Source organism: Bubalus bubalis, chromosome 8 (genome assembly GCF_019923935.1).
Source record: "Bubalus bubalis isolate 160015118507 breed Murrah chromosome 8, NDDB_SH_1, whole genome shotgun sequence".
Classification (NCBI taxonomy): Eukaryota; Metazoa; Chordata; class Mammalia; order Artiodactyla; family Bovidae; genus Bubalus; species Bubalus bubalis.
In genome coordinates this window covers 26,941,498-26,963,852 of record NC_059164.1, presented here as the reverse complement: position 1 = coordinate 26,963,852, position 22,355 = coordinate 26,941,498, and the positions used below count along the sequence as shown (strand labels likewise).

Below are 22,355 nucleotides of genomic sequence, written 5' to 3'. Positions count from 1 at the left end.
GTTTTAAGGACATATTTCTATACAAAATTAAATCAAAACCTCAATACTTCTGAATCAGAGTTAAAATTAAATCTATCACTCATTTACCATCAATTTTACATCCTCCCTCCCCATAATTGATCAAAAATAAAGAGATCTATTGAAAAAAAGGAATAAAGCTTATGGAATCTCTTGAGAAAATTCTTCTTCCATGTTCTCTATAATTTCTCATCCAATTACATAATCTTCTCTAAGTCAGCCACTAAGTTCTAGTCTTTTGATTAAGACACCATGATTTTCAACATATCTATACTTTCAAGTTTCTAGAAGAATTTCTCTGGTAGGTGTTATTCTTTTTTATCAATCATGATTTTCATTAGCACTGATTTCTAATGTAAAGAACACAAACTATGAAATAGCAATTGTGTCTTACATAAAGAAGTATGGTGATGGAAAACTAAAGGCAAGAAAACTACTTCATAGGAATCCTAAATTAGAAGATGGTAAGATAATTTTAACTTAAAGACACAGAAAATTAACTATCAGTAAAGATCATGTCTCTGTTTAAATAGAAATATTAAATATGTGGTAAAATATACAAAAGCAAGTAGTACTCAGTATTTTTTTGGTAAAATTTTCTTTTTACCATGGTAGCCAGTATTCAGATGTTCTAAGCATTTCATTATTTATGCTTTTCATACTTGAACTTAATAATTTTCATTAGATTTATGATTTTTTACTATAAATATATGAAAGAGTTTACTGAATTGATGAACAATAATCTAATAAGATTACGGTATATTCTTTAACTACAAAAATATGCTCAATTTACTGGGATTCAATATTACTCAGAAAATAAAAGGAGGGGATTAGTTGGGGAGAGGGAAGGACAGAGAAAGAAAGAAAGGAAGGAGGGAGGGAGGAAATCAGAGAGGGAGAGAGTGGTGGAATCTAACTCTTCAAACTGGTTTGAACTGTTTTTGAAAATTTGCTGGCATTGCTGTTTTTAACTTGGTTTATTCTATATAATTGTAGGATGCCAAAAGGTCATCTAATACAGACAGGTTAGTGATGCCCATTCAGTCTATGTGTGTGCATGCCAGAAATCAATAAGAAACTATTAACCTTTGTTCCCTTCATCTATGCCTTCAGAATTAATGCATGCGTGTGCTAAGTGGCTTCAACTGTGTCTGACTCTGCGACTTTATGGACTGTAGCCCACCAGGGCTCCTCTGTCCATGGACTTCTCCAGGCAAGAGTACTGGAGTGGGTTGCTTTTTCCGTCTCCAGGGGATCTTCCTGACCCTCAAACCCTGGTCTCCTGCATTGCAGGCAGATTCTTTACCATCTGAGTCACTGGGGAAGCTGAATGTAAAGTTAACTAAAAATCCAAGAAATTTAAAGCCTAGGGGAAAATAGTCAAGCCATAAGGAAGAACTGAGTTGGTAGAAGCCTGTTAGTGACCAGCTTTGAAAGTGAAGCTAGGCCTAACAGTGAGCTAAACTAGCTCCTTCCTCCTCCCCAAAATATTGTATTAGTCTCTTTATACTTTACTGAATCCCATCTTCCCCTTTCCATCATCAACCCTGCCCCAGGGCGCAAGGCTAAGAATTGTTAACTCTCTAGGATCATCTCAGACTGTTCAGTAGAGGCCCAGAGAGTTCACCACTTAGAGAGAAAAACCAGAGTTAGAGTCAAGAATACTATAGACTTGCTCTAACAAAATTTAAAGACAAGTCTTGAAAAAGCTAAAGTGATCAATATTCTTTAAAGAAAGATAATTGATTTATTAAATTATCTGACATCTAATGAAAATTTACCACAGTGAAAGGAGTAGTAAGACAAGAACAATATCTTAAGAGCAAAATTAAGGAGTAGTAGCCAACACAAAAATGACAGAAAATACAAAAGCAGAAATAGACTTAAATATAAATATGCTGAAGGATTTAAAGGAAAATATGAATATAATGAAGACATAAATGGAAATTATATACAAGAACCGAATGGAACTTCTAGACCTGAAAAATATAACACCTTAAAAGAAGTTTTCACTAGGAAGAAAAGATGAGTACAGTAATATAAACTACACAAACTGAAATAGAATTAAGCGTAATAAAAAATGCAGAGATTTACAGACTTGTGAGACAGTATCAGGTGGTCTGACCTAGGTGTAACTGGAGTCTCCAAAGAGAGTGAAAATATTAGAATGAACAATGCTTGACATTTCCCCAAATTTTAAAAAGTGCAAAGCCACAAATACAAGAAGCTCAGTGAACAAAAGCAGGATGCAAACAAAGAAAATGGCATAGAGGTAAGTTATAATGAAGTTGTATGTGTAAAATCTTAGAAACAAGCAGAATAAAATACATTATCTGATTTCAAGACTTGCTATAAAGCAATGTTAATCCAGATTCTGTGGCTTTGGTGTAGATGTGCTTCCCAGGTGGTGCTAGTGGTCAAGACCTCGCCTGCTAATGCAAGTGATGTAAGGAAACGCGGATTACATCCCTGGGTAGGGAAGATCCTCCGGAGGTGGGCGTCGGAAACCCACTCCAGTATTCTTGCCTGGAGAATCCCATGCACAGAGGAGCCTGGAGGGCCACAGTCCATAGTTCGCAAAGAGTCGGACACGACTGAAGTGACTTAGCATGCAGCATGTAGACATATAGATCAATGGAATAAAGGAAAGAGTTCATAAATTTGCTCACACACATAAGTTCAATTGATTCCTACAACACCAAAATAATTCAAAGGAACTAGTATAATCCTTACAAAAACTGGTGCTGAAAACTTTGGCTACCTAGGTAAGAAAATGATCTTCAGCCTTCCTTCAGTTCGTACACAAAATTATATGACTCAAAATGGCTCTTTGCCTTAAACTTAAAAATAAACTAAAAGGAGAGAATATAAAAGCAAATATTTCTTGGATAGGACACTAAAGCACTAATCTTAGAAGAAAAAAGTGACAGATTGGGACATACTAAAATTCAAACATTCTACTCTTCAAAATAAAAGACAGGCTATAGGTTTAGGTGAAAATATTTGCAACACATACATACATCTAGAAATGGACTGTATCCTAAATATATGTTACTCCTATACCCAATAATAAAGAGATATGCCTCAATAAAAAATCATGCAACATAGCTGAATTGACAATTTACCAAAGAAGATCTACAAATGGCCAATAAGTACATAAAAAGTAAGTCAAATCATAAGACAGCAGGGAAACACAAAATCACGAGAATCCACTACACATCCACTAGAATATATAAAGTTAAAAAATATCTGAAAATACCAAGTGCTGGGAACAGAAATTCTCAGACATAGCTGATGACACTGTAAAATATCCAACCACAAATATTTTTGCAGCTTTTTAAAATAAAGCTAAACATACACTTAACATACAAATCAATAATACTATTTATTCAAAGAAATAAAGGCAATTGTCTACTAATACTTGAATACAATATTCACTGCAGCTTTATTCATAACTGTCCATACTTGGAAATAACTTACATGCCCATCAATGCCACAAGCAAATCGTGGCATACTGATATAATGGACTACTATTCGGCAATTAAAAAAAAGACCATTTTACTTGTATGCACATGGATGGATGTCAGAAGCATTTTTGACTAAAAGAAAAGACTGAAAATATCACAGACTTTTTATGTGATTTATTTATATGAAATTCTAGAAAAATCAAAATTAATGTGCAGTGACTGGAAACAGATGGTTTGCCAGCAGCCCAGTAGACTGGGGGTAGGGGATTGATTAAAAAGGAGCAGGAGAGAACTCTTTTAGAGTGTATAAACATTCTACATCTAGATCGTGATGTATATATTTGTCAAAATTCACCAAGTGTACATACATATAAGCAGATTTTTGTATGTAAATTATACTTTAAGAAAAGTAGATTAAAAAACCAATATGGTTTAGGCTGTTAAAGTAACCAAAGTGAAATCTCATTTCAAAAATTTAATCCTAATTATGATGAGGGAAAAAAATCCAGAACTTTAAAAATTGAACATTTTTTAAATCTTCAGGAGAGCTCCTTTCTAGGGAAAAATATCCCAGCTTTTTAAATCTGCTTCTCTATTTAATTATGTTGAGGTACAACAAACTACTGCACATACATAAAGCTATAGGATATACAAAAATACTTAAAATATGTATCAGGTAAGGAAAATTAAAAAAAATAATAGAATCAAGTTGGATATTTTCACAAGTTCGTCAGGCAATTCAAGCAATGAAGTAAAAATCAAATCATTTTAAATGTATACCAGAAAACTAACTGCTAAATTTAACTCATGAAGTATAAAGAAAAAAAAGGAATTTGATAGCACCACTACCACGACCAGAACATATCTAAAATACTAAAAATACAGTGTGAAATAAGTTTCTTTATCATGTTGCTGCTGCTGCTGCTAAGTCGCTTCAGTCCTGTCCGACTCTGTGCGACCCCATAGATGGCAGCCCACTAGGCTGCGCCCTCCCTGGGATTCTCCAGGCAAGAATACTGGAGTGGGTCTTTATCATGTTAAGTGAAAGCAATAGAGAGGACAGAATAGAGAGACTATTCAAACTCAGTAAGCAATTCACTTTACATCAAGAAATCATTGCAAGATTTCTTGTTTCAAGATGCAAAGACTTAGCAAACCAAACCAGAGATAACAGAGCTCCCACTTTGCACACTATCCCAAAAGAATACCCCTCAGAGCATTTTCTTAAGAAACAAAGACAGAAATTTCAGTACTCATTTATTTCACTCTGTTTTGAAAAACAGCCCAATGCAAATATGAGAAGAAAATCTGTCATGTAGGCTCCTAGGCAAGGCAGATTTTCAGAGTTTTGCTTCTTGATCCTGTAATAGGGTGGGAAGAACTGAGTATCAACAGCTTATCTGAAGACCCTCCCTAAAATCAATGTATTTTCCTAATCTACTCTTTGGAACTAAGATCATGTGCATCATTTATACCTAGAGTTGACTTAAATTTGGTGAATCCTTAGTTGAAATATGATGAAATAAATCTGGAGTTCTATTTATGGGAAGTAAAAGGAGACAGATGGAAAAGGAATGAGAAGAAGAGAGGAGACAGGTACTCACAGGGTCTCCCAAAGAACAATCCAACTAGGGTAGTGCCCCTCGAGTCATGAAAGGGCTGCAGTTCAACTGATTCTAGACTGCTTACTCGCAGTCCTTGGGACAGGGAGGAACAGTGAAGCAGCCTCCTGCAGGGACCCATGCTGTGTATCTATTCCCATTTTCTGAGTGAGCTGGGACATGGAAAAGATGGGAAAGCGCTGTTCTATGGTTTCTTTAGTTACTGAAGGGAAAGTTATTCATTATTATAAAGTGAAATTGAGTGTGAGCTAGGTTCCAGCCAAGAAGAAAAAAGAAAGTTACTAAAGTTTCAAGAAGTTCCTAAATGAATAACATTTGATAATTTTTTACTCAGCATCAATTTTGCTAGCATGCATTGGTATTACTCAAATAAATCCATTTACGTTTTATAAATCCCCGATAAAAATAAAAATTGTTAACCTCATTTTATAAACCAGCAAACTGAGGCTCAGCAGAATTAAGTAATTTGGAGGTAGAGTTGCTGGCAGATGCAGTTAAGAGCTGGAGCTTCAGTCCAACTAAAGAATTAGCATTGCATCACTAGGCAGTTGCGCCTATAACACAGTTCCACACACGAATCTCAAGGACAGTGCCGCTTTCAAGTTTGTGGTATACACAGTCAAAACAACACATAATTTCTAGGTTCAGAAATAGTTTTCCTTAATTAAATATGCATAAAAGTAAGGTTGATTCATTCTCTTAGTACGAATAATTTTGTCTTCTTCCCAAGCTCCAAGTTCCAAAAATTATATAGACTATATGGACATAGAAAAACTAATTCAGGCATACCTCATTTTATTGTGCTTCACTTTACTGCACTTTGAAGATACTATGTTTTTTTTTACAAACGGAAGGTTTTGGGCAAACCTGCCTCAAGTATCTATTGGTGCCATTTTCCCCACAGCTTTATTTTCAAATTAAGATATGTGTACATTTTTTGACATACCGCTATTGCACACTTAATAGACTATAGTATAAACATAACTTTTACATGCACTGGGAAACTAAAAAGTTAGTGTGACTCACTTTATAGCAGTGGTCTGGAACTAAATTCACAATATCTCTGAGATACCTGTACTATAAAGAGGCTATGAAAATTAAGATACTGTATTTTTATCTAAAAATTTCCATCAGATATTATAACTGAATAATGATTAATACAGAACACAAATTAAGAAAATAAACTCATAAGTTCTGGGTAGTAGCAAATAAATTCATCAAGAAAAAATTTCTATCATTTACACTTAGCTGAAAATGTAACAGTAACTATTATTACTAGAGCCAGCTTAAGGAAAATGTTACTAATGCAGACATTCAGCACAATAAGTAGTCCAACAAGTAAAAATTGAATCTACATTTCACATCAGAAAACAAAAGTGAACCTGTAATCATGACATGGAAGAAAATATCCTTTAACCATTAAGAAATCTGAATAAGAGAAATGTAAAACAAAAATCATTCAAATAGGATTTAATTGAGCACTTCAGAAATTCCTTCTGTGGTTCCAGGAGCACTGAATATTTTCCCTTGCTTTATAAGGCAAAAGGATATGATGACAGAAAGGTAATAATAAAAGAAAAAAACTACGTGGTAAGTCCTATGGAATTGATTCTAAGTTGACAGAATAGTGTGGGTGGGTTAGAAAAATCAGAGAAAGAGAAAATTTTGAAAAAGGAAGTTAAGGACTTTTCAGAGAGTGAAAAAGTTTGCTGAAACTCATGCAATTAGAACTCCAAATTGGAAATTTGCTTCGCATGGAAACTGATTAAGTTAAATTGGAAGGGATAAGTTACCACTCCGAATATAAAGGTTGAATTATGAGGACTGAAACTGGATGACAGCCTTTCAATAAAGAGATTAGGGAGACCTTACTGTAGGTTATGCCTTAGAGAATGGAAAAGTGGTATTGTAACTTGACAGTAAGTTAACTGAATTAGTAAAAGAGGACACTGATAATGAAAGGAAGCTCTTGCAATGCTTTGTTTTTAGAAAGGAATTTGTTTAGTATTAATTGTGGTAGTGACTCGGAGAAGGCAATGGCACCCCACCCCAGTACTCTTGCCTGGAAAATCCCATGGATGGAGGAGCCTGGTGGGCTGTAGTCCATGGGGTTGCTAAGAGTCGGACATGACTGAGCAACTTCCCTTTCACTTTTCACTTTCATGCATTGGAGGAGGAAATGGCAACCCACTCCAGTGTTCTTGCCTGGAGAATCCCAAGGACGGGGGAACCTGGTGGGCTTCCGTCTATGGGGTCGCATAGAATCGGACACGACTGAAGCAGCTTAGCAGTATGGTAGTGACTGGGAAAAGCAGAGCCAAAGACAGAGCAAAGAAATATGATGGCAAGGAAACCAGAAATAGGAGTACCAACTGCTTATAAGAGATAAAGAAGGTTAACTGTTAGCACAGGGAACTATAGTCAATATCTTGTAATAATCTATAATGGAAAATAATCTCAAGAATAATATATGTATATACATAAAACTGAATCACCTTGCTATGTACCTGAAACACTATAAGTCAACTATACTTCACTATAATATATATTTTCAGAAAAAAATTAAGAGATAAAGGAGATGATCAAAGGTGACTTGATAATCCATCCCAGTGTCTCAATGGTGGTTTGAGAGACAGAAATGGAAGAGTGAGAAGAAGCAGTACACTTTCAGGAGATAAACATACCAACTGAGATGAGAGTGGAGCAGTGAGTGAACTGTCTTTAAGACTGACACTATTAATAAAACACATTGATGGACTTTGAGTTGTCTTTAAGGTAAAGAGTAAAGAGATCCTTAAACCCTTAAGGTGCCACAGATCTCATTAACACATTTTATACCTATTTATTAGACTAAATAACAGCAATAGAAAGATATTGGCAAGAGCAAATATTCATTTGTTCAGATTTTATATCCAACTATTTCCAAAATGAGGTAGTGAGATCCATCTATTAACATGAGAAGAAGATGATCCAAGAGCAGTGTTGTATACTAACAGAATGCAGATCACAAATGCAAGCTACATATACAATCTTAAATACTCTAACAGCCACATTAAAGGGGGAAAATAAAGCAAGAAACATAAATTTTAATAATGTTATATAACCTAATACATTAAGAATACTATTTTTTAATATGTAATCAATATATGTCTTCGTTGTTGTTTTAGTTGCTGTCATGCCTGACTCTTTTGTGACCCCATGGATTGTAGCCCACTCGGCTCCTCTGTCCATGGGAGTCTCTAGGCAAGAGTACTGGAGTGGGTTGTCATTTCCTTCTCCAAAGGATCTTCCCGACCCAGAGGCTGAACACAGGTCTCCTGCATTGTCAGGTGGTTCTTTACCACTGAGCCACCAGGGAAGGCAGTATGACATCATTACTTAGGTATTAATAAATATATTTTTATACTATGTCTGTGAAATCTGATGTTTTATTAAATCAAATCTCAATTCATATCAGTCACATTTTAAATTTTCATAGCTACATGTGGCTACCAGTTCGGAAATACAAATATAGGATTCTTTGCAGAACTTCCATTAACAGAACAAAAGGCAGACTTGAACATAATAACTTCATCACAAAATTTAAGTGCAATGCAGACATAAGTAAAAATGAGTAACACCAAGATAGAATTTTCAAGTTATATAAATGAAGAACAATAAATTTGATTTAGTTTTTAAAGATCACAAGGAAATAAGCATTTCTTAAAGGAAAAATACAGAACATTCTCCAGTTTATATTAGATATAATAAACATCAAGATTATAGCATTTAATTGACAAGAAAAAAAAAAAGGAAGCACCATGGAAATCTTGGAAGCAACAGAGACTACCAGGATAGTGGAAAAGCAAGACCAGATCAACCAGAAATGAGGAAAATGGAGATGATGCAAGAGCAAGTGGAGCTCAACAATCAGTAAATTCACATCTCTTTAAAAAATAACACAAAGCAGGGAGAAATAAAAACAATGTATATAACTCAAAACAGATCAAAGACCTAAAAGTAAGTTATAAAATTATAAAATGCTTAGAAGGAAACATAGGTACAAATCTTTGTCACATTAAGCAACATATTCATAACAAGATAAAAAATAGATGAATAGACTTCAATAAAGTTTAAAATGTTTGTGCATCAAAAGACACTGTCGGGAAGATGAGAAGACTATCCATGGAATGGGAGAAAATATTTGCAACTCATATACATGATAATGGTCTAGCATCCAGGTGGCAGTAGTGGTAAAAACCTGCCTGCCAATATAGGAGACATAAGAGAGTGGGTTCCATAGCTATGTAGGGAAGATTCCCTGGAGGTGGAAGGGCCTGGCAACCCACTCCAGTATTCTTGCCTGAAGAATCCCATGGACAGAGGAGTCTGGCAGGCTACAGTCCACAGGGTTGCAAAGAGTCAGACACAACTGAAGCAACTTAGCATGCACTTTCAGAATATATTTAAAATCTCTTATGACTCAACAGAAAAGACAGGGCAATTAAAAAATGGGCAAAAGCAGGGGAAGGAGAGCGTGGGACAAACTGAGAGAGTAGCTTTAAAACATATATATTACCCTATGTACAATAGATAGCTAATGGGAAGTTGCTGTACAACATGAGGAGCTCGGCCCAGTGCTCTCTGACAACCTGGCGGGGGGTGGGGGGGAGAGGATGGGGGGGGAGGATGGGGAGGGAGGTGGAGTTGCAGGGGAGGTTCAAGAGGGAGGAGACGTATGTATACTTACAGCTGATTCACATTCACGTTGTTGTATGGCAGAAGTCAACACAATATTGTAAAGCAATTATCCTCCAATTAAAATAAATTTTAAAAATCATAAGGCCAGAAAGCCTTTTCTGCCTGCCCTAGTTCACTTGGTGAGATTGTACTAAAGATGCTGAGAGAGGTTTAAATGTTTAAAAAAAAAAAAAAATGGGCAAAAGACCTAACTAGGCATTTCTCCAAAGAAGATAAGCAAATAGTAACTAAATGAAAAAAATGTTCAACTTCATTAGTCATTAGTGAAATAGAAATCAAAATAACAATGAACAAACATTTCACATCCACTAGGGTGACAACAATAAAAAAAAAAAAGGAAAAAAGAAAATAACAAATGTAAGAGAGGATGTGGAGAAAATGGAACTCCCCATGCATTGCTAGTGGGAATATAAAATAGTTTAGCCACTGTGGAAAACAATTCAGCAGCTCCTTAAAACTTAAACAGAGTTACCAGATGACCCAGTAATTTCACTCCTAGATCTATATATCATCAAACACTGAAAACATGTTAGAACAAAAATTTGTACACAAATGTTCACAGCAGCATTACTTATAAAAGCCAAAAAGTGAAAGCAATCCAAATATCCATCAATTGATTAAGAAATAAACAAAACAATGGCACCCTACTCCAGTACTCTTGCCTGGAAAATCCCATGGACGCAGGAGCCTGGTGGGCCTCAGTCCATGGGGTCGCTAAGAGTCGGACAAGACTCAGCGACTTCACTTTCACTTTTCACTTTCATGCATTGGAAAAGGAAATGGCAACCCACTCCAGTGTTCTTGCCTGGAGAATCCCAGGGACGGGGGAGCCTGGTGGGCTGCCGTCTATGGGGTCGCACAGAGTCGGACATGACTGAAGCAACTTAGCTTAGCATAGCATAGCATAGCATTAGGGCCCCTGGCAGCCTCCAGAGCACTGTTTCTGAGTCAGACTCTCACAAAGGGCTTGAAAAACATAGATTCCTGCACTCTTAGGACAGAATCAGAACCTCTGTGGGGTGTGGTCAGAATACCAATGGTCAACAGATTCCCTCAAGACAATCTCTATGCTGCTTTCAATAGGAAAACCACTTAGGAGGTCTAGAACTCAAGACAAACATCCTTGTTTTTCCTTTTTACAATATCTACATTGACTTTTGTGGGCTTCCCTGGTGGCTCAGCAGTAAAGAATCCACCTGCCAATGCAGGAGATGCGTGTTTGATCCCTGGGTTGGAAAGATCTCCTGGTGAAGTAAATGGTAACTCTCTCCAGTATTCTTGCCTGGAAAATCCCAAAGACAGAAAAGCCTGATGGTCTACAGTCCATGGGGTTGCAAAGAGTCAGACATGACTTACCAACTGAACAACAACGATCTCTTTACTTACAGCAGTAACCGAAAGAGGAAACTGATTCAAAACAGTTTGGAAATGCTGATGGGCAAAGAGAGAGAGAGGAAAGTGTTAATGATTTCATAAACTTGGACATGAAAGGAGAGTTGTTGCACAAATACCGCTCAGTGGTACAGGCTGAGAACAAGGGCTGGTGTGGGATTGCCGAGGTTCAAACTGGAGCCAGACTGCCACTGACTGGGTGACCTTGACCTAATTTGACTTATTCTGTGTCCCAGGGCCCTCATCTCTACAATGGGACAATAATACCGACCCTGTAAGGCTGTTGTGAGGACTAATGTGTTAACAGGTGTAAAGTGTTTATAACAATACCCAGTACATAATATACTTGCAACAGTAAAAAATAAAAGTCTTCTTGTAAATCAAATGGTCTTCCAAAGTTGCATTGTCTAAACTCTACCATCTACAAGCCTTAAAGAAATTATTATAAAGTGAGAACAGACAACTTTTAAAACATAAATAAAGTCTGAAAAGTCACATTTCTCATATCCTGTTTCATTTGTCTGAGTTCTTTGATTGCCCCCTACCCATACTTTCCCTTTAAAACCCAGCTGGAGGAATGATAAATAATAAAGGGAATGGTAATCTACCCCTCAAACTCTTTCTCTTGTGTATATGTATATATATATATATATATAAGATTCTAATTGGTTATAATATAATTGGTTATAATTTGTAAACCTGGATTATTTATCATTGTTAACCCATCATTATATATCCACAATTGTATATTTCTGTTAGTGGAAAAAGTCACAAATGAATGCCAAATTAAAAAAAAAAATACTGTTGTCCACCTATATATCTGTTGAGTAGTACGTTTCAAAAAAATGTTTAGTATCTTATTCCTTTTTAACATACTTTAGAAAAAAATAAGTATGAAGAAACATAATTTTTTTTAAAAAAGCTGTCTTTCTCAAAACTATATAAAGTAGCAGTCTCCATTTCAGCAGTCCCCTTCACCAAGAAGGCAGGCCTTGACGAGAGGAAGAAATGTAAATGGTTATTCACTGCTGGCAAAACCTATTTTCTGAAGAAAATAGAAGAGCTTCTAACATTGATACATACTGAAACAGTCCCTTTACACTTGTGAAAGCAAACATATAGTATAAAATCATTATCTAATTGATTTCTCCAGCTTTTTAAGGATCTCTAGAGAAGGCGATGGCACCCCACTCCAGTACTCTTGCCTGGAAAATCCCATGGACGCAGTAGCCTGGTAGGCTGCAGTCCATGGGGTCGCGAAGAATCGGCGGACACGACTAAGCGACTTCACTTTCACTTTTCACTTTCACACATTGGAGAAGGAAATGGCAACCCACTCCAGTGTTCTTGCCTGGAGAATCCCAGGGACGGGGGAGCCTGGTGGGCTGCCGTCTATGGGGTCGCACAGAGTCAGACACGACTGAAGCAACTTAGCAGCAGCAGAAGCAAGTAATCTTATAATTTTATAGTCCAAAGGCAGTTTTCAGAAAATTATGACTAGCATCAGTGATATTTCCCACAAGTCTGACCAAATTATCAAATTTACAGGCTTACAGAATGATAATCCATTTTGTAATAGTAAATGATATTAGCTACAGAATTAGAGTAGTTTAACTCATGTGACACTACTGAAGTTTAGATTACGGGACTCAAAGAATATAAGACAAATATTTTTAACTTATTGAACCAAATACACATAATAACAGATTATGAAGTAATGTTTTGCTTGCAACTGAGCAGAAGAGGAGCAATGAGCATGGCTCCTGGATGTGTATGGTCCAGGCCCCTTCACCTGACTCAGGCTCCTTGTTCTTCATCCTACTATTATAACAAATGTTTCCATATAAAGGGAGGTCATTTAATTACTCTTTTCTTTATATACTGTCGCTTTGCACTTGTAGGTCAGGTTCTTACTGTAATAGATATAACTATTATGATACAGAAAATTATTCATTTTAATATTTATTGAGTGTTTGTTATATTCAAGGGATTATATTAACCTTTTTAAAAAGAATTTTTAAAGTGACTGATACCTATTTATATAAAATTTTATATTTAGAAGTTGACATCAAAGATGATAACATATGAAATAGGCCACGCAGGGAAAATAAAACTGCAACAAATTTTACGTATATCTGTTATCTGATAATGGCTGCTGTAAATTGGTTAAAGTGACTATTGTTGGATTTATTATTTTTAATGGCATTAGAAGTGACTGCTCAAAATATCTTTATTTTCTCGTTTCAACAAAGAATGGCAATATATTTTGGTATACGAGACCTACTGCATGAGTTTCAAATTCAATTAAATATATCAAGTTTACACAAAGCCATATGTATAAAGGGGATCTTTTAAAAAAAACTTTATTTGAGAAAGGAAGAGACTTATAACAGAAGGCAAGAAGAGAAACATACAAACAATATATTTACAACACAAAACAAGAGATCACCTTCAAGGGTGTAAATTATAATAAATACAGTAGATTTTAAAAGAGACAATTATCAATTAGTTCTAAGATTATTTAAGTCCAGCTTTCCTTTTCACTGGTTCCAGGTAGTTTCTTGATTAAATTCAAAGACTATCAAATTCAAACAATTAATGTCCACCAACTGTACTGATGAAGCTCTCTCAAATGACACTATAAAAAATAGGTTTTTTTTGTTTGTGATTACATATCTTTGCAGTAATATTATACAAAAGCCTGCTCAGCCACATGTTCCTCCCCAAATAAAATGTATTTTAAAAGATGCACTATCCCTTTTTTATGAGATTGCAAAAAGATTTTAAATAAAATGTATATTTATGAGATGGAAAAAATATAAAATTTTATCTTAGGAATGCCATATTTTTAATGCAAAACAACTGACAAAAAGTCATTTTAATCTGAAGGAATATACTAACCAAAATATATTGGTAGTAGGAAGTGTTGCCTATTATAGCTATTTGTCAAATTATCGAAGGACTTTCATTATATGGAAAAGTTTTAAACTTTCTAACTTCTAGTTATGTTACTTTACTTTGAATGGAAACTTTTTAAAAAAGGATAATGTATCTTTAGCAGTAACCTTTTTTAAGAAATATTTTTAAATGTCACAGCAAAATGTAAACAACACGTGCCAGTAACATACAGTTATACAAGGTCTACATTTGGCAAAACTGCTATATCTCCTTTGAAACAGGATACTACACCTTAAAATACCTCGGATTTAGAAATATAAATATTTTAATAGAAAAAAACCTCACAAAGATTCTAGGTCATTTGGATTATCCATATTAAAGGGGTCTTAATACAACGAATCTTTAACTAGCTTAACAAAAGTAAACCTATAAAACAAGGTAAACATATCAAAAGAGAGTATGAAGGAAATGTTCCAGTGAAAAGCTTCCTTAACAATTTCCCTACTTGCGGTGTTATTTTCTTAGACAATAAATCAATTCATAGAGTGCCCTTTAAAAACAGACAGAGTAAAACACTATCCTCCGTTTTTTTTCCCTACATTCCTCAGTACATGAATCACTTGGACTTCCTGTTTCCACAAGGCATTTCCTGTTCAGCCTCATAGAAACAGTTTTCTGTAGAACAGCAGGAACCTGACAAAGAACTGACTTAAATAAACAGTCTTCTGTTGCCTTCAAAGTTGTTTGCATTTCATAGCATCAAAGGACATAGTCCTTCTGAAGGTGCATTATGTACAAGTAGATTCTTTTGTTAAACCTAACTTTCCTAATTTTTTATTTGCCAAAATAGTATGGTATACATTGTGTCATTATGGAATTATACTGAAGAGATCCTAGTGATAATGATGATCAAACATGACACATCTTCTTCTTTTAAACATGATTTTTGACTTCAGATCAGATAATAATCATACTGTTACTATTTTTTCCACAGCTGGAGATACAATGTTGTATCTGATTGGACCATAAAGCAGCACGTTAGTTCTTGCCAACATTTGCATCTGCTTCATTTGATCTTTTTCAATAAACAATGTCATCAAATAACACAGGATAAAAATGAAATGAGCAGTACTAGGTGAGACATAATGTGATATTTAAAATAGTGCTGTACTTTGCATCTATATATTTAGAACCACCTCTATTCCTAATATTTTCAACTGCAATCTATACAATAACCTAGGACTACTGGCATAGTAACCAGAACATTTCACTTAACAAAAAAAGATAGAGGAAGGAAGGGGCTGACTAACTTTAATAGGGTTCAAGACTGTAGTATGATACATTATGTACAACAATGTGAAAATTGAATTCTACATATCAAAAAAAAATCAGTAACTAATAAAATGTTTCATTGATCAGACTGGAAAACTATCCAGCAGTCACTGACCTCAACAGATAAACTAAAACCAACAGTGAGTTCGTTTTCCTTAGAAGTAATTGGTGGGTCAGGCTTTGGGATGAATTAAAAGCCTATTAATCACTTGGATACTGATGTAGTCTAAGTTTAGTGTAACAGGTATTTCCTTAACAGTAGAGTTTCAAGAAACCTTGCTATCTATATAGAGATCAGTATATAGAAAGATCTATATATAGATATATCTGCATTAATCAGAATCCTTAAACACTAAAGTCAAATCATTCAGAGATATAAACGGATAGGAAATAATATCCATTTACCAAAACCAGCAATGCATTTCATATTCAGATAATGACTTTAATTACAAATCCTGGGGCTAAATCTTTGCCTATTACCTGTTGCATAAAAGCAGCCTGCTCCCCAGATTCCATTTCCTGGATCTGAGCATCTTCATCACTGTCCACGGGTTCCTCCTTGACCTTCACAGCACCAGCTTGTCCCAATGTGTCATCCACACAAGCACTGCGGTCACGCCTAGTGCTGTTGCCACTAGAGGGCGCTCTGTCTTCCTGCATCGCTTGGTCCCCCTGAAGCTCTTCCTCCGCTTCCTCGAGGTGACTGCCTGGTTGCTTCAGTTGTTCAATAGATTTCGAAAGCAGCTAGAAGAGAGTGTTCAGGGGTTCAATATTCAGTGGTTCTTGGCGGTAACACAGCAGTAATATACACTTTGATTTCCTATAATTCTACTTCAGTACACCTTGATTTCTAATCTCTGAGGATCATTTTCTGAATGAATCTGTATGCAATGAAATTCTTCAGTAATACTAAATCTGAAGCAGTCCCACCAATTCCATACTGTATTGGTGTCCTAGGCAGGGAATAAGGTCTTTAAATGTCTTTTTTAAAAAAATAGTTCACTGTTTAACCGACTTAAAAAATGGTGGGAAAAGGGCAAATAATGAACTTTTCCTTTGGAAACCATGAAACTGTCACAAAGGACAGGTTGTAATGAATCAATTTAATCCAGGCAAACCTGAGAATTTTTTTTTTTTGCTAAAAGAAGAAGTATAACAGAAATAATAGAAAGGTAATGAAAAACTTCCCCAATCTCATTTTCCAATAAATGGCAACCAGGTATAAGACAGAAGCACAAATTCTAAGAGTGTTTCTTGTCTGTTAATTTTCCTATACCTAAATGGTCAAATGATAAAGGACCTATGTATACTTCTGAAAAATGGAAATATTGACTTTGATATCTTGAACTTCAAAAAGATGCAGAATTTAGTGATAGCACAAAATTTTTTATTAATATCCAAATATAAATTAAAGAATACGAACATAACAAGGAATCATTTTTGAATTTGAAAATTACTATTTTGACATTTTATTTTGTAAATTAAATCATATTTAATCTCTAGAAGTGTATGAATTATAATTTTAAAAGATAATTGGCAATACACCTAAATTGAACAATAGCAAAATGCCATGGTATAAAAACTTGTTACATGGGGAAAAATTCTCAAGATGATTTCATCTCACACAGGCCTTTTGTTTCATTTAACAAGGAGCCTACTGACTGGTTATCTCCAGATCCTGAACTGTGTTTCAAAGAGTGGTTAGAATTTCCTGCTGAGTCGGTGCCCATTTAAGCAACATACCAACTATTATGATGAGCAGCACGCTTAGAATACCAACACAAAAATCATGAATACAGACTTTTCTATTAAAAAATTCAAATTTATCTCCCACTCACACCTATGTTTTTCAAAACTAGACACATCCTGTAGGTTTAGAATATATAAGGACTCAAATTTTGAAGGGTGTCTTAACCTCAGACTTTCCTCCTCTGCTCACAACCTCAAATGGCCTTGCATATGCTGACAAAGCCCTTCAATTTCACTGTAGTAAGAATTATACTGGGAGTTTTCATTCATTTGTTCAGCAAGTATTTATTGAGTGCCCACTATGTTTCAGACCCTGCTAGGCACTGGGGAAAAAGCCAGTGCCCTGCCCTCAGGGAGCTTTCAGTTTCGAGTGTTAGAAAGGCACCAAACAGATGCACAAATTTATTCTTATTTTCAAGTATGGTAAATGAAAAAGGGAGCAATACAGAGTGTTATAAGAATATACACTAGCTGAAACAGGAGGGAGACGATTAGGAAAGTTTCACAGAGGAGGCTGAGACATCAGAGATGAAGGATGGACAGGAGGAGTTGGAGGTGTGTGAGGAGTGGAAATCAGGGGAGGGAGCACTTCTGGCAAAAGGCACAGTGTATGGACTGGAGGAGAGCCCAGTGTGTCTGAGCAACTGAAAGGTCAATGCGGTTTGAGCACAGGAAGACAGGGAGAGAATGCTGGAAGATGATTCTGGAAAGAGTGACCCAGTTTATAATATATTTGAGCTGTGAATAAGATTCTAGAGAAATAAAATATAACTTAGGATAAAACATACATAAGACTGAGATTTTGGAGAAAAGAGACAATGTATTATTCCTGAATTCTGACTATACAATTCACTTAATTGGCTAGAAAAAGAACATGTAACACCATAGAAAAGAAGCAGGGTTTTAACTGAAAAGCTCCAGGTTTATCTGGGACACCAGGGATAAGAACATTCAGTGACAAACATCCACTCATTCTTCAAGAGAGAGGTGGACAGACACAAATAAAGAGATCACCAGCCAGGCTTGCTAGCTTGACCTCATCACTCACGTAAGACAACATTAAGAGCAGGTTAGAGGATTTTGTAGGGAGAAGACATTAAATTAGAAAACATATCAGTCAGGTGAAGGAGACTGCAAGAGTCCCTTCGAGACACTATCTTCCAGAAGATTGTTGCAATTTGTCTTCTGGATGTATGCTTGCTGAGCTGTGGAAATTCCCCCTCTTGATACCCAGTTTAGCTGGAAAAGTTCATGGGAGCTAGTTCATCAGGGCTGATGAGCCAACGATACTGGTGGGTCAAACAGATGCCTTTACAAGGCGGTCAAAAGATCCTCCCCGTAAGAGCCTCTGGGAGGGCAAGAGGATAAAAAAGCAAAACTCTATGGATGTGTGGCTATAGGACAGGAACTAAGGGCCATTCATGAAGGTCAGCCAGGGAGCACGTGTGACCAGTGTCCAGGAAATGCCACGTCAAAAGTTCCTGCTTCCTAGGGGTGACTGCATCTTGTCTAGCTTCTGGATGTCTGACCACAGGGAGTATTTAATAACCAAGAGGAAGTCACAGATACCACCTGCTAAGTAAAAAGACTTTTCTGTTGCTATTTCTCTCCTCAGCTTCAGTTCCAGCATGGCCTCTCAGTGTCCTGACCTTGTAACCGCCAATGGTCTTATCCTCCACTCTACTTCCGCTCCCAGTGGCCTGGCCTTTGTTGGTGGCTGTACATGCTCTTAAACCTCAGTTTCGGACATCATTTGTTTCCTCGGGCTCATCCTCAGAATATTTTGACCCCGACCACTCCTCACCTCTGCAGGGTTCTCCAAGCTATTGAACCTACCACATTTTCCCTGCCTGTCACCCCCACCACCCTTGTTCTTCAACTTCCCTCCTTGCTAGACTGGGTTCCATTCTTCACCATTAAAAATCACTCCCTTATTACTATCTTAAACTCCCTTGCCCTTTTCAATATGGATTTTCCTGTATGAGTAAGACTTCCAACCTTGGTTAATATTAAATCTCTGCCAAACCCAAGCAGCTGAGTAAGCTAGGAAACAAATAAACAAATTACAATCACGCTGAGTGTTTTGCTTCATATCCGTGATCATAACCCTCAAATGGACCCTCAGTGCTGACTGGAAATAACTACATTTCTCTAGCTAATTTTCTCTCACTCTCTCAATGACTACTTCAAAGTTCCTCCTTTCTCCTCAAACTCCTACTATCTAGACCTTTTACTCACTCCTGCTATTTTTGCTTATTTCAGTGAGAAAACAGACATTTAAAAATAGAGAAATTCAAAATTCTGCTACCAAGCTGTCCCACTCACCCTTACTCACATGATAGTGGAAGAAAGGTCTGCATCCCTATCTTAGTCCAGCCCTCAGCTTAATGCTCTGGGTCCTGTCCATCCCTGCAATTTTCCACCCTGCTCTCCATCACTCATTTCCCATCTCTGCTGGAGTACTTCCACTTGGACACCTTCAGTCTTACTATCCGTCTTAAATGTAACCTCCCTTGGTCCCACCCTCACCCTCTCACAAAAACAAAACAAAACAAAAAACACATTATGTACCTTCCTTCACAGTAAATCTCCTTGAATTATTTCTCTTCATTGTCTTCATTTTTCTTCTCACAGTCTCTTTAGAATTCACTCAAACTAGGCTTTCATCCCGGAAAAGGCAAGGGCACCCCACTCCAGTACTCTTGCCTGGAAAATCACATGGACGGAGGAGCCTGGTGGGCTGCAGTCCATGGGGTCGCTAAGAGTCAGACACGACTGAGGGACTTCACTTTCACTTTTCACTTTCATGCATTGGAGAAGGAAATGGCAACCCACTCCAATGTTCTTGCCTGGAGTATCCCAGGGACGGCGGAGCCTGGTGGGCTGCCGTCTATGGGGTCGCACAGAGACGCACATGACTGAAGCGACTTAGCAGCAGCAGCAGGCTTTCAGCCACACTGCGTGTGTGCTTAGCTGTTTCAGTCAGGTCTGACTCTTTGCAACCCTATGGACTGTGGCCTGACAGGCTCCTCTGTCCATGGGATTCTCCAGGCAAGAATACTGGAGTGGGTTGTCATGCCCTCCTCCAGGGGATCTTCCCGACCCAGGGATCAAATCTGTATCGCCTGTGATTCCTGCATTGCAGGCAGATTCTTTATTGCTGAGCCACTGGGGAAACCCTAATTGACTGAAATCTCTTTTGTTAAAGTCAGTAATGGCTGCATAAATACCAAATCCAGTGGCACTTGAAATCAGATATTAACAGGAGCAGTCAGGATGAAGCACTTTTGAAAAGAAAACATGACAAAATTAAAGCATCTTTGAAAGTAAGATTTGTATTACTAATGGTGGTGCAGTCAAAGAATAGACAAGATGTATGTGAATTTACTGAAATACAATTTCCCATAGATAGAAAATATGTCAAAGAAAACCTTTAATACTGACAAAATGCTGAGTGTTCACAGAATATTTCATATGTTCATTTAAACTGAAAACCTTTAACAGAAAATCTAATCTGTTAATGTACTCCTGAAGTCACTGGAGTACCCAGAAATCACATCATTTAGTCCACGAATCAAATTTGATCAGTATTTACCACCTCGTTGACACAGCGACACACACAAAAGTGTGTATAACGATTTCCAGCGTGCAACGCAGAAACAGTGCTGTTTGTTCCAGTGCCTCTGGCTTCATCTACACTTCTGCTGGACTTGAAATACGAGAGAAGTAAGTGCCAGCATGGATAATGCTGTGATAACTGGATGAGAAGGCCAGATGGCAAAACAATTTTCTTCCAAGGGCAGAATTCCTTAATGGTTTGTAAAAGAAACATTTCTTGATACAAAACAGTGACTTATGAGTGGAGATCATATAGATATAAAATGTTGGAGTAGAAAATTTTCTAACAACATTCTTCAAATTCTTATTTTATACAGAACGGATTTCATGCCCCCCAAAAGCCAAATCATCTCCAGAAAAGACACCTAGAACATTTTATACCTTCCATTCTGAAACAGCTATATTCCAACGACAACTGAATTCATATAAACAATTCCAATGTCTCCCCTCAACTCCAAACTTACATAATTCAGCTGCTTGCCTAATGTTATCCCTTAGATCTGTATAGAACAGTCTTATGGACTCGGTTGGAGAGGGAGAGGGTGGGAAGATTTGGGAGAATTGCATTGAAACATGTGTAATATCAGGTATGAAACGAGTTGCCAGTCCAGGTTCAATGCACGATACTGGATGCTTGGGGCTGGTGCACTGGGAGGACCCAGAGGGATGGTGTGGGGAGGGAGGAGGGAGGAGGGTTCAGGATGGGGAGCATAGGTATACCTGTGGCGGATTCATTTTGATGTTTGGCAAAACTAATACAGTGTTTCAGGTTTAAAAATAAAATAAAATAAAATAAAAAATAAAATCTCCAATAGGTATCAAAAACTTTAAGTAGCTCAAAGATAACCTTTATTCCATTTGTACCCAAATGTATTGATCACCAAATTTTCCTTCTTTGAGTAAACACCATAACCCAGTTGCTCAAATCAAAAATCTAGAATTTATCCTTGTTTCTCTATCACTTGTCTTCATAAATATCTGAAAACTTAATTTGTACTTAGCAATAAAACTTTGACACGTTCCGCCCCTGCCCCCTGCCCAGGTTATAAAGTGAATGCCAACATCCACATGAATAATAACTACGTATTTTTCACCATTTCTGGAATAAAGTGTGCTCTTTGTGAAGTTTCTAAAAATAGAAAAGAAATAAATGGGATCTACTGGAGACAATTTTGCAAACTACAAATGCATAGAGGGAGTTAATCTAAACTTCTTATTTTATTTGAGGTATCTGACTCAAGCTGATTTTGCTTAAATAGTCAAATTTGCTGAGTGGAAAAATTAGCAATTAACATCAAGAAAATATGCAAACAAAAGACTCAGAAGATCCACCTGCCAGGTTTGACTTATTTTGGATTTTAAAAATAAAGAGTTACTTGATGTGATTTGCAAGTTTCTGACTATTTACGAGGAAATCCAGTGTTTGGACTATGCTGTGCTCTATGTGTTTTTGAACTACAACTATGACCATTACCAAGAAGGTATGGGTTAACCCTTTTCTAATTCATATTGTCGCTCA

The 22,355-nt window shown here is 36.6% G+C and overlaps 1 protein-coding gene across 4 annotated transcripts in view; it reads right to left on the bottom strand.

Annotated features, from left to right (window-relative positions):
- The window catches only part of HDAC9 (histone deacetylase 9), a 1,051,976-nt gene that overhangs the window by 366,861 nt on the left and 662,760 nt on the right, over positions 1–22,355 (bottom strand). For all 4 annotated transcript variants that reach the window (XM_044946512.2, XM_044946509.2, XM_044946510.2 and 1 more), the window contains one exon: positions 15,950–16,213. In XM_044946512.2, coding sequence (XP_044802447.2) covers positions 15,950–16,213 — 264 coding nt within the window. The remainder of the gene's footprint in view (positions 1–15,949; positions 16,214–22,355) is intronic.